Genomic DNA, 13890 nt, shown 5'->3' with positions numbered 1-13890 from the left:
GCGCGTGCGGAGGGGGCGGAATATTTGACAAATTACGCTACATATTTTTGCACTGATTGGCTATTAACTGTGAGCAGAAAGAGTGTCAATCAATGCATTGGAGAATACAGTGAACATAAATGAAAAGAAACGAAGTTGCTTGTCAGGTTTTCCTAACAAGCTAACATATTTTTTTAAAATAAGCCCAAAAAACCCCAACGACTTTTTCACGCAACTTTACAAAAAAAAAGAAGCCCAAAAATTGCGTATAATAAGCGGACTTGGCAACTCTGGCAACAACGCTCTTCTCTTCTTTCCTCTTCCTCCTCCACGGCCCCACCCCCTTTGTTACGTGTCCCCGGGGGCAGGGTTTATGTAAATTTTAGGGTTCATGATGTCACCATCCCAGGAAGAAGCTCGTTGTAGTCCGTACCAGCCAGGTGTTGTAGGCCTAAAAACAGGGACTTCTGTAAAAAAAAAAATCTCCCTTTGCATTGAACTTTGAGAGTCGTAACTTTGCAGATGTTGTTTGTGTTTAAACAGTAACATTACACACTAACTAAAGTTAAAAAAGTGAAATAATAATCAAGGACCCCTTTAAACAGGCAACGTGCACCACATGACATATTCTTGTAGGAGGCATGAGAAAAACGTTTTTCATTCAATACTGTTATCATTATCATAGTTGAGGTTTTTGGAGTAGGGGGGCCACATGACTTGGTTAAAATTGTCTGTGCTTGTTTTGTTAGTTTGACCTAAAGCCAACATGTTCGCCCATGGGGCATATTAATCTGAATTTTTTCAGAAAAAAAAGTAATACAACTGTTAGTTTTAATTGTGAACATTGTCTTAAGATGTTGAAAAAGACAATTAAGTCATATGTTGTCCGTGCTGTTATTTATCACATTTCGAAATATCTGTAATCTGTGCCAGATTAGGATATATATATATATATATTAATGGAAATGACGCAAATTGCAGGGTTTCACACAGGTTTCACACAGCTCATTTTAGGGAACAAGGGTGTCCTGCACCTGGAGGGCTACCATTCTGCAGAGTTCAGCTCCAACCCTGATCAAACACACCTGAAAAATCGAACCAAAGCCTTCAGGATTACATACAAAAAAATTATATGGTGTAACATAAATTGCATTAAATGATTGATTAGGGATGGAGCTAAACCCTGTAGGACAGTGGACCTCAAGGGGTGGAATTGCCCACCCCTGAAGATGAAGATGAGACACTTTTAGGACACTTAGACATGTCATACATGCAGCATATTTTGAATATTACATATTTGTTTGCATCCAATAAATCATAGAATTATTGATGACTTAGGCTGTTTTTATACCCTAATAGGGCATGTATCCTGGGAGACACAACTCATAAAATCCAAAATATATCAAATATTTCAAAAACTCTTTTGAATATGTTTTACTTAAGTCCATATGATAGAAAAAGTGACATGAAATGTTTTTTTTTTTTGCTGATCATTTCCCCACTCTTGCCTGTTTTAGGGTTAAAGTGGTAAATATACTTTATAGATACAGTCTAAAAAAAAATACATGTTGTACATGTGGTACAGCCCTCTGATTTAAAGTGGCCATGTTTTTGTTTGTTTGTTTGTTTCTGGTAGAGTGCATATGAAGTTAGCAAATGTTTCTGCATTAAAAACTTTAAATATTTGCAAAAATTATTTTCTGTCCTCATATTTACTCATAGTCAGAAACAACTCTTTCAGAAATGCAAGTACACACCCACTGCTGTGATTGGCTAACTCGGGTTGTGTGTAAATGCAAACTACTATGATTGGATTCACAATTTTAATAGGAAAGTCAAGTTTAATAGTTTACAGTCAAAAGTTCCCTATCCTCACAGCACTATAACGATTATTAAAACTTGTTTATCATTATAGTTATCATCCTTGGTATGAATGGGCCTTTTTTCAAGCTGATTAACAATACAGACATTGACAGCCAATCATAATCCACCCTGACTTTAAGAGCTCAAGCATTTAAAGCGGCTGATGACTTAACTGCAGCCCATGTTTATAATAACAACATTGCTGTCCATTGGTGTGAAAGCTAATATAGCTGTTGTTGTAGTGATCTTTACATTTAGCATTCCTGGTCTGAACAGGCATTTTCAGTGAAATATGTATGTATGTGTATCCATCAAGACATTAATCAAATAGAAAACTGAAAAAAATAAAATAAGAATAAATAAATAAATAAAATAATATAATTAAAATTGGCAAGTTTCTCCTGCATACCTCTAATATTATTCATAAGTTCTGTTAAAACATTTAATATTGAATGCATATCCAACAAACCAACACAACTATTTTTGCATAACTATTTTATGTTTTGGTTAATTGGTGGCTAATTAATATGAATTTTACACTGACAGGGGGGGGCTTCCTATTAATTTTTTTCTCTAAAAATTGTAAGTTTTTATACAAATTCATGGAAAATCACCACCTCATAAAATAGTTACATTTTCTAATTGGATCAGGTTGAACAAATGGTAAAAAAGCAATTTAACATGGTTACTCACGCTTGCATGTTGCGACATTTCTGTCGTGTCCAATAGAGTTGGCACAGCATCCTCTTTTATAAAAAGTCTCGTAGCAAAGCCTGTGTCAGACTGTGTCTTGTTTTTAAAAGAATCCAACGTAAAATGTAATGTACAAATATATAACTTCTTATTGATGCGATCTGGCACTTCATTGAAAATAAACAGCAGCCACTCTTTCCTAAGTTTAGGATCATTAGGAAGATAATGCAAAGATTCTGTTCTACGACAACCTGGAACTCTACAACGTCGAGAAACCTTTGTGGATATCTCAGCCTTCTTGCTACTCCAATGATCCTGTTATTGTGTCTCTGCAGTCTCTACTCTTCAGTGCGAACCTGTGGGCGGAACAAGAAGTAGATGTTGGAAGAAGAAAAGGAGTGTTTTTGGCTAATTGTGCTACTTAGCAGGTTTTTGCCAACTTGTGTTACCGTCCTGACACCACTGGATGAGAACAAAACTTAAACTGAATTAAGCTGGATGATGGCACTATAGTCCTCTGTAGAGCTGCTTTACAGCTGAGTCACATCTTGCAGCATCAGCACCACTGTTATTGAACTGAATTGAATCAACATTGACTCAAGCTGAATAGCAAACAACACTGCTGCCTTTTGTAGAACTGCTTATAGCTGAACTTGTTTCAAAACTGACAAACTTCACACTGTTATTGATCTGAATGAGTATTGAACTGACTTGAGCTAAATAATGACACTATTGTAGGGGTGTGCGATATGTATCTTCAACTATAATATAGTAATTGTTGTTTTAACGATGTGCGATTTGACATAATCGAGTATATCGCAAAAACCAAACAAACACCTACAGAGTGCAAACATTCATTACATTAAAGGGATAGTTCACCCAAAAATAAAAATTTGATGTTTATCAAAAATGAAAATTTGATGTTTATCTGAGCGCGTACACACCTCAGGCACCGGATGCCGTGCGTGCGCCCAAAGAATCAGCATGATTACAAATGTGATATTGATTTTATACAACAGTTCATTAAACAAAAATATTAAGAGACTTAAGTTTTATACACCATATTGCCTGTTTTTGCTCAATTTTGCCAACAAAAGTAATTCCAAACAAAGCCACAGCGCTGTTTTGCTCTCTGAGCAACATGACGGTGTTTCGTTCCTGAATGAATCACCGTTTAAATGATTCGGTTCAATTGCAATGACTCACTTATTAACAGTGACTTGCTGCCACCTACTGGCGGTTTTAATTTCACATTTAAAGTATCTTTTCATTTTTTAATAATTTCAAATATCAGTATTCAACGTTTTTTATGTTTAAATTATTGAAACATTATTTATGCATTTGTAACCGCAGGTTAAAGCATTTCATGTCCCTCTGAGCTGCATTAAACAGTGTGTAAATACATCTAAATACCACTTCAGATGCAGCTTCTGTGTTTCCTCTACATTACAAAGATGAATTTTGTTGATACTGATTTCATTTGCTTGGTAACAGTCCCAATGCCTTATTATTCTAACTGACCGATTAAAGGAATTTGACTCAAAAGGTGATGCACACTTTTAGAAAAAAATGGGTTTATAAATACCCATAAAAGATAAAAATCAATTGAAACTTCTTGGCAAAGAGTAATTTCTGTCACTGCTGTGAACTGACCACCACACAGAATAAGAAGAATATCAAAAAAACTTTAGGAGTCAGCTGTCCATGGTATTAAAATACCAGCACAATAACACACTCAGCAGTTTACAGTTTAATTTAAGTTTATTTCCACATCAGCTTCACAAGCTATTTCATGGCAAATATTATACATTAGAAAAACAATATAGTAGTACACAATGCAAAATACAATAAAAATAAATAAATTAATAAAAACAATTATAAAACAATGTTTTCCACGTAAAATTCTATAACAGATTCTTTCAATTTACTTTTGAAAGAAATTGTAAATGTTTTTCTAAAACAAGTCCGTAAGAGTTTGTCCTGATAATAACCTTTGTCTCATGACATGAAATATTGGACAGACCAAAAGCACATGTTTCACCGTCAAGTGAGTCCTGCAATATTGTCATTTTGGTGTACGACACCTTGTATACACAACTTGGTCATGCCTGGATTTAAAAGAATAAATATATCTTGTTCCTACAACAGAATGTATTTCAAAAAGTTTTAACACACTCAGCAAAATATCATCTAATTTTCGTTTTCGAAAAATATTGAGATATAATTTTTCATCAATATCGCACACCCCTACACTATTGTCTTTTAGAGCTGCTTTACAGCAGAATCGGAATTATTCTGGTTTTGAGTTATGTAATATTTTGAAGTACAACATACATTTAAAAGCAGCTGTCATTGCTGAATCTTGCGTGAAAGTCCTGAAAGTGTGTATGTGGCCAAAATGTTAAAAGATCAAGAAAAATATCTAATTTCTTTAACCCTTCCATTGCATTTGGGTCTGTTTTGGGGAGAAAAAATTTAATTTTTATTTATTTATTTTCAGATTTTTAAAAAGTATTTTCAGAAATAAACAAAATTGTAATGTTTTGGGTCAATCAAACTACATTTGAAAATTCAAAACAAGGTTTGAATGAGAAGTAAATCAGACACAATATGGTTTTATTTGAAAATTAAGTTATGGACTTTTTATAAGCTTCAAAAGCTAAACTGATCCGAAAATGCATTTAAAAAAATATATGCCATTTTTTAAAAATAATTACTTTTCGCTCCATCACTCATTGTTTCACTAAAATGCCCTGATGACTCGATAACGAATCGTTCAGACTGGTTGTGAACAGGTTCAAACAAGAAGATCCGACTCAAAAGGCCAATTTGTTCACAAATCCGACATGACTATTTCGTATCATATCCATGAATAAATTATAAATAAATATATCATATGACACATCAAAATGAAATTATTTACTTACCGGGTTGCCGGATTGCTAGTGGAAGTCTTCCATGAAGCCAGTTTTCCGACAACTAGCCTACGAACAGTTTGTAGACCAAATTTAGTTTTAATTAAATGATAATCGTATTTACGTGATCTATCGCAGTTCTGAGTTGCGTTTCCATAGTACACTGCTCTCTTTTCTCTCAAAAGTGGAATTCCATTCCTCATTCTGACCCTTTAAATGAACTGTGGACGTGCTTCCACTAAAGCCTTGTGGTCAAGCTGGTCCCGAATAAACGTACAATTATCACTCTGTTTCAACGACAGGTGCAATCAAACACAATCAGTTTACATGCTTTCTTCTTCTTCTGTGGGATTACTGAGTTGCGGTTGCAACCAAACATTTGCATATCACCTTCTAATGTGCTGGAGTTTGAGAATAGGCCTAAGTCTTTTTCTCTGAGAATTTCTCTCTGGAGTTCAATCCACACATGATCAAATAGGTACTGCTGACAGATGCACAGTGACCTATTAATTGGACAGAGCCAGTTAATAGGAAACGGCACCATCTTAATTTGCAGTATCATAGCTATGACAAAAACAGCTGTGGATTGGGGTCAAGCTACCTTTTGTGCCAATGTGTGCATTCTTAATCAGCACAGAAAACCACACGTAGGCATTTGGAGATCAGTGATGAACTAGAAGGTTTAAACTGAGAGTTCAGCTCAGATAATGAGTTCATCTGCATTCAGAGTAGACCGAAGAGGTTGTGGGTTTCCTGTTTTGTCATGTTTAGTTCTTTGTAAGACCTGCAACTATTAATCAAAGAATTTAATGAGTTTGACTCTGGCGGTGATTCTCAATCTGTTCTTGGTTTGTTTATGTGTTCTTATAATTGATTCAACTCACCATCTCATTAGAGAAGCTCCTTGGCTCGAATTTTGTTTGGAAACTTTGATTTGCAAGGCCAGTTTATATTGTCCACCACAAATGCTCTTTTGGAATAAAAGTATGAGTAGTTGCTACTAAAACCAAATTTAAGTATACTGGTGACTGGTTGACATAGTTCCTATTTTTCATATCTAATTCCAAACCCCTTTGTCTCAAGGCATTAAAACTTTCCATTGACGTGAACCAATCAGATAAGGGTTGACATCTGTATTAAGACCCTCACCAGTGTCAGTTATTCACAATCACTCACTAAGATGGAGAGGTCAAGAGTTGCTCTCACTGTGCTTTTATGTAAGAAATATTAAATTATTTTTATGTTTAGATCAACTTTTGTATGGTAGATCATAACGCATTTTTAAATGCTTTATACATTTATTTGGCACTTTTACAGGTGTTTTGGTTTTCAGTCAGACTAATGGAGCTTGCTGGACGCTGCTGTTCAGTGTGTGTCCGGTGTGTGTTCTCCTCTCTTCACTCCTGTCCTCCATCTGTGTGTTCTGCTTCTGTCGGGCTCAAACTACAGGTAACCCATTCACTGTTCATTCCATTGACACCTTTTTTACTTGATTTTTCCCATATAAAATCTAAATACTTTGGTTAAAGCGGCAAACAAATCATAAATATGTCAAATGTGTTTACTTTTAAAAGCAAGTTATTGAAAAGAATGCTGTTATTTTTCTTTTGTATACACAATATTTGTGCTTTTGCAGATGTCAGTGTTCTGTCAGAAAATAATCTATATGCCCAGTCTTGCTTTTTTAGAATTCACATTTATGTAAATTTAAATTAAAGTTATGTTTCTTCAGTTTAATGATTGATATTGTGTAGCTGCCATAATATGTTTTTTTTTTTGAGGAGTATGAAGCTGAATGTGAAATAAAAGATCTTTCAATATTTAATGTTGTTTATATGTTCAAAAATGACTGCTTATAATGAAAGCTGTATATCAGTTACATAATATTTACGTGTTAAGATGGTACTTACATTTTTATGTGTTTAAGAGCACATGTGTGCTGAAGTTCCTGTGTTCAGACCTGCATTATTTTCTCATTGTACTGGCATATTCATACGATCTTTAGGTTCTGAGTGGAAGGCAGAGATAATCACAGCAGATGTTAATAAGGTATCTATATTATTATTTGTTTTTAGTAAAATTTCAAGCTTTTAGACAGTAGTTTAATTTGTCTCATGTGCATCTCCTATTTCAGGGGGATTCTATGGAGAATCATCAGTGTGAGATGAGTAAAATGGGAAAGATCTGCCTTCACACTGAAGCCTCTTATAGACTATTGACCTCTGCACATCCCTATGCCAAGATGTGATTCTGCCTGCTCAATTTATACATACTACTGCAAAATGTCTGTACTTAGCAATGTCAGATTTGATATCTGAACTTGCATTTTTCTCAAACATGCTTTTACTACATTTAGTACACATGCACACACATGCAACACAAACCCATTTTTATATCCAATGATACATTTACATATGTATTTATGCACAATACACAACATTGAATAAAATAAAAAAAGATATTTTTTGTGTTGAAATAAAATACTAAATAGGAAAAGCTTCAGTATTTACAGTATTGTATCAAATATTATTCACACATTTAAAATAACATTAATTTGGTTTAATTTATTGGATTAAAATCAATCAGTCAGTAAGTCAATCAGTCAGTCACTCAACCAAGCAAGCAAGCAACCAACCCAAACACACCCACACACCCACACACACACACACACACACGCACGCACGCACGCACACACACACACACACACATACATGCTTCAAGCCTTAAATCGGATCTTATTAGCCTTAGTTTTTTTTTTTTTATCAATATGCCCTTCTGTGACATTAAGTTACATGCATAAAACATATAATTGAGTAACAACAGCTAAATGCAGATCTCAATGTATCTTTGCAGCCCTGAATCACAATTGCTTTATTTGTTGTACAAGCACCCTGAAAAACTCTTTTTTTCTGGGTTCTTACACCTACGAAGACAACAAACATAGCCATTAACATGAGTAAAATGGGCATCTTTGCTGCAACAAAATGAAGAGTTGTTGATCAACAGGATGTTAAAATGGTTTCCTGTGTGTTTGTCCACCGTTCGTTCACTCGCTCTCTTACTCTTTCTCTCTCTTCTTGTGGTCAGCTGTAAGTACCAACCACAAATGTTTCCACTGGACCCTAAAACAGACTTTCATTTGTGTTTTTGTCTGTGTATTTGTCTGTCTGTCATATATAATATTTTGAACAAATTTCATAGCATTAATGCAATTTAGATTTATGTGGAGCATGCACTTTGGTGGTTGATTAAGTAACAAGTCAACAGAACAGGAAATAATTATAAAGGAAAGCAAAACTAAGTGGCTTCATCTAGTAGCTAATATTCATAATCTGTTATTTCAGGTGCACTCAGTAATTTCTCCTTATTAAAAAAATAAGAAATAAAGAACTACATACTAAGTACAAAAACATGAGAGAACAGTCATATCAATTGCCTAAAAGCTGTTTTATTTTACATGTAACAGGTCACCGCATGGGGCAGAAATGTTGATTTTAGCAGTCTGTCCCAATACTCACACTTGTGGTCTTTTCTCTTGATCACTTGTCTACTTACATGATGTATTTCCTTTTTTTTCTATGTCAATAAGACTCACAGTTGACATTTTTTTGTTTAATGTACCTCGTTGTTGCAAGCTGTACTTAAATCATCAACCCCTTTTTTTCTGAGATTCCTGACATTAAAACTGGTTAGTCTGTGTCTGTGCCTTTTTATTTTAGTATAATATAACAATTGATCTCTTGATCTTTTTTGGTGGTGTATATATCGAACTAGCACTCATTTATGTGAGAATTTGGCTGTATATAGCAAGTTGCAAAGGTTCAGTCACATATTATTTGTTGTGAAAATCAATAAAGAAAACACAGTGATCAAGATGGATATTCAGAGGGATAATTTACTGAGCATATTCGTGAAGAAATTACATGAAGGCTAGTAAACATTATAAAGTTGCCTTTAGGGGCCACAGGATGTAAGAAGTGGTTTGTTGTTTATGTGTGAATTCAGTCTTGTTGGGTGCACAGGTTACATTTCCAGTAAAGAGATTCCGACCTTCTCTAGAAGTCCAAACCACAAATGTGTCCAGTGGTCTTTGTGACTGTCCTCATGTGAATCATTTTATTGCATGGATTATGATTATTGTGATTATGATTGTTATTATTATTGCTAACCATTTTTTTAACAAGCAAGGTAAGCTCTCCTCTCAGTAAGAAAGACAGGAAGCCACAACCTTGTGAATACGTATGTGCATTATTATGTGCAGTGTTTGAGCTGCTTGCATAGAGCGCACAAGTGTAATGGAACACACACACACACACACACACACACACACACACACACACATCTTTTTAAAAATATGACCTGGTTATTAGTAACTAAAACAGTGACCAATCTAAAAAAAACCAAAAAAAAACATTTTCAACCCTTAACTTTATCAAAACCCTTTAGCAGAAATACCTCCAACCACAGCCAATCAAATAAGAGCTGACATCCGCATTGAAGACTCTCACATTTTTCTGTCACTGAGATGGAGCGAGCAAGAGTTACAGTCATCATACTTGTGTGTAAGTCCTCTTTTTGTGCATGTTTTTTAAATGTTATGTTTCATGCCATGGCATTGATTTGATTGACAGTCCTCTTTCATGTATTTGCCTTAGCAGGTGTTTTGTTCTGTGAACAGCAGAGAGTCTTTGGGGCAGAAGTGGACATGAGAGTTAAAGCAGGAGACAGCATCACTCTCTACTCTGACTGTGTCATGCCATCAGGATCAATCATTGTTTGGTTGAGAAACTGCTCACATGAGCATCAACCATCTTTGTTCATAGATTCTTCTGAAATATTCAAGGAGAAGTTTCCACGTTTTAGTTTTGTGCTCAACAGCTCCAGAAACTCTTATGATCTACATATTACAAACGTCAGTGTCTCTGATGAGGGAATGTACTACTGTGCGAAAACAGAAAAAAAAATAAGTAAAGATGTAAACGGCATCATAAATGTTAAATTTGAATACAAATATGGAAACAAGACAACTCGTCTATCTGTCTTGGGTGAGAAAACATTTTCACTGTTCATGTTGATTTGTTTTGTGTTAACAAACTCATTTCTTTTATTTTCATTATATTAGTTAATGAAAAGTCTTGCACATACTTATGCTGACACAATCAAACTTTTTTTGCATTTTTATTCTTCAATCACTATACGTGTGTGTGTGTGTGTTAATGAAAGGTGATAAAAATTATATGGTTGTTCATGTTGTTGTTTTTTGTCATCTACATATTACAAACATCAGTGTCTCTGATGAGGGAATATACTACTGTGCTAAAAGAAAAAAGGAAATATGTACAGGTCGGCATCATAAACCCAAAGTCTGAATATGAGTATGGAAACATGTAAACTCATCTATTTGTCTTGGGCGCGAATTTTTTTTTACTATTGTTTGTGCTTTTAGGCATATTGGTAAATTCTGAAGAAACTTTGCTTGACCCCTTTTCTGAGCAGAAAGTGGAAAGAATAAAAAAAAAAAATTCATAATCTTAAAAAAAAATCCATGACAATCTATGTTGTGATTAATTTACAGTAATTTTCACCTCAGTCTATTTGAAATATTTTTATTTTCACAAAATTAAAAGAATATTAATAATCTGACTAAAAACTGATTACAATATGTCAAATAATATGCCACATATGCCAAATGATCTACAAAGAGGAAAGAAGGAGAGTTGCTCTATACTTCATACAAAGCTTGCAATTAATGCAAAATAATGTAACATATATGTCTTCTAAAGTGTAATGTGGTGAAGGTGATAAGTAAAAAAACAAAACAAACAAACATCTTTTTTGTTTAATTTAGAGGCAGTATCTACGCATGAATCCACCACCATTGCCACACCTCCTGTATCTGACTGTGTGCTCTGCTGGACGCTGCTGTTCAGTGTGTGTCCAGTGTGTGTTCTCCTCTCTTCACTCCTGTCCTCCATCTGTGTGTTCTGCTTTTGTCGTCTCAAACTACAGGTAACTCATTCACACATTAGAAAAGTAGTTCACCCAAAAAAGAAAATGTGCTGAAAATGTACTCATCCTCAGGATGATATAGATGTAGAATGTAGATGAGTTTTTGTCTTCATAGTAGAAAAATTTAGCATCACATCACTTGCTCACCAATGGATCCTCTGCAGTGAATGGGCACCGTCGGAATGAGAGTCCAAACAGCTGATAAAAACATTACAATAATCCACAAGTAATCCACACGACTCCAGTTAATCAGTTAACAACTTGTGAAGTGAAAATCTGCATTTTGTAAGGACACTTTTTTTATCATTAAGACAGGTCCTCTATCCATAATATTGTAAATTTTTGGGTGAACTATTCCTTTAATATTCATTTTATAGAAAATGAACGTGTTAAGTTAAAGCATCTTATTAATTATTATTATAATAAGGAGTAATTAAGCTGTGCTGAAATATACTAGAACGCATATTAAACTTTTTATTTTTTAAAAGTTGTGAAAGTGGTTCAATGTAGGCCTATGTTAAAAAGCACGTGCTTGAAGTTTCAATATCGACCTGCATAGATTTCCAACAGTCAGAATGATACTTTTTCAGACTTTCATTGCATGTTTTTTAGGTCCTGACCTGAGTGCTGAGATACTCAAAGCAAATGTTTTTAAGGTAACTATTCTTTATTGTCAGTAAGCTTCACTATTTCAAAGATGTACTGTAGGTTGATGTGGTGTTTTTGTTTAGGTTGTCCTCTCTCCCTCCCTCTCAATCATTACAGGCTGATCCTCTGGAGAATCATCAGTGTGAGATGAGTAAGACTGGAAAGATCTGTCTCTACACTGAAGTCTCTTATAGACTCCTGACATCTGCACATCCCTATGCCAAGATGTGATTCTGTCTCCTCATTTCAAATATATATGTTGTTGCTAGTCTATTAGTTTTTTTATGCTCTGCTATTTCAGCTATTATTTTAGTGTGCTGTCTTCTCAAGCATACATTAATTAATTTTTGGCACTGAACACAATAAAGTATAATTACTTTATATGAGTGATACATATTTGTGTGTGTCTTATTTTTTAATGCATTTAAGCCCCTATTTGATCCAATGATACTTTAGGGTTTTACATTTGATTTATTTGATAATTTTAGTGTAAATTACTGTTAATAAATATCAAGATTATGCAGAACATGTAACTGGATGTTCTTAATGAATTATAATTAATTAATTTGTTTGTTTGTTACATGTTCTGCATTGAATTAAAAGCTTCTTGATATCAGCCTGACTATCAATCAGATGTCCCAAACAAGTCTAAAGTAAAATCATAAGGTTGTGTGTCTGTGTTTATCTGTAGAAAATATGAATATATATCTCAAAATAAATTTGGATGTAATTGGTCAAATTCTTGCTGTTCAATCAGTAATAAGCACATGCTTTCGAATGTTTACATTGAAAAATGTATACAGTTTCTCTGAGTTATGAGAGTGTCTGTGAATATGAATACAGCTCAAAAGAGTAAAAAATGATGAGCACTCAATGGCTCCATCTAGTGGCTAATAGTCCAAACTAGTCTGGTCTTCCTTACAATTACAAACGATGATGTCAAAATCACTTACCCACAAATCATTTCATCAGGACCGATTCTTGACTAGAACACAGAAGTCCAGAAATGCCTTTATGAAATGTAACTGACTGATAGAATGGAATAAATTGAAGCATTGTGCACAAATTGTGTTTTTTTTTATTTTTATTGATTTCTTACTATATTCAAGTTACACAGTGAGAAGAGTGAAGTAGGCTATTTATAATTAAAAACTTAAATAATGCAATTTAGTTTTGAGTAGTACATTTTACTGATTATTTACAGATATATATCTGTATCTATATTGTTTATCAACTGATGACCTCCTGCATTACATCCATGGCCCTCTGGGGGGCGTTGACCAACAGGCTACAAAACAACTGTGTTACAGAAATAACCAAACAGACTTACATACCAGGGTCAGGAAGACAGAGAGGCCATAATCTTATAATAATAAAAGCTTATTGGCCTGGTCTTCAATGGCAGGGCAGAGACAGCATTTGCTTGAGCAGACTGATATAGGTATACATCGTGAACATTGTACGCAGGTGTTATGTTACAAAATGCAACAGTGGCTTTTTGATGCTACAGGATGTAAGAAGTGGTTTTCGTGTGTGAATGCAGTGCTATTTACAGGTTGGCATGGTAATAAACAGAGTCCAATCATCTCTTTTTTTCTAATGTAAAGTTCAAACCACAGATGTTTCCAGTGGTCTTTGTGACTGTCCTCTTGCAAATGTTTACTTCCTTTTTGGTCATTTTAACAATCTGTATATAAATCTGTTTATTTTACAGGTAATTTTGTTTTGTCAAATTGAAAATATATTTTTTCATATTGATTAATTTTTCATTCATTCAAGTTAT

The 13890-nt window shown here is 34.3% G+C and overlaps 1 protein-coding gene across 1 annotated transcript; it reads left to right on the top strand.

Moving 5' to 3' along the window:
- Positions 1 to 9975: 9975 nt before the first annotated feature.
- LOC107714211 (uncharacterized) lies at positions 9976 to 12384 on the top strand. Its single transcript, XM_016519989.1, has 5 exons — positions 9976 to 10012; positions 10109 to 10495; positions 11299 to 11445; positions 12072 to 12115; positions 12225 to 12384. Exons 1-5 carry the CDS (start codon positions 9976 to 9978, stop codon positions 12336 to 12338), a joined length of 729 nt encoding a protein of 242 aa, XP_016375475.1. The 3' UTR covers positions 12339 to 12384.
- The last annotated feature ends 1506 nt before the right edge of the window (positions 12385 to 13890 follow it).

This window comes from Sinocyclocheilus rhinocerous, unplaced genomic scaffold (genome assembly GCF_001515625.1).
Source record: "Sinocyclocheilus rhinocerous isolate Xijiao unplaced genomic scaffold, SAMN03320098_v1.1 scaffold1591, whole genome shotgun sequence".
Classification (NCBI taxonomy): Eukaryota; Metazoa; Chordata; class Actinopteri; order Cypriniformes; family Cyprinidae; genus Sinocyclocheilus; species Sinocyclocheilus rhinocerous.
This window is presented reverse-complemented; position numbering and strand designations above follow the sequence as displayed.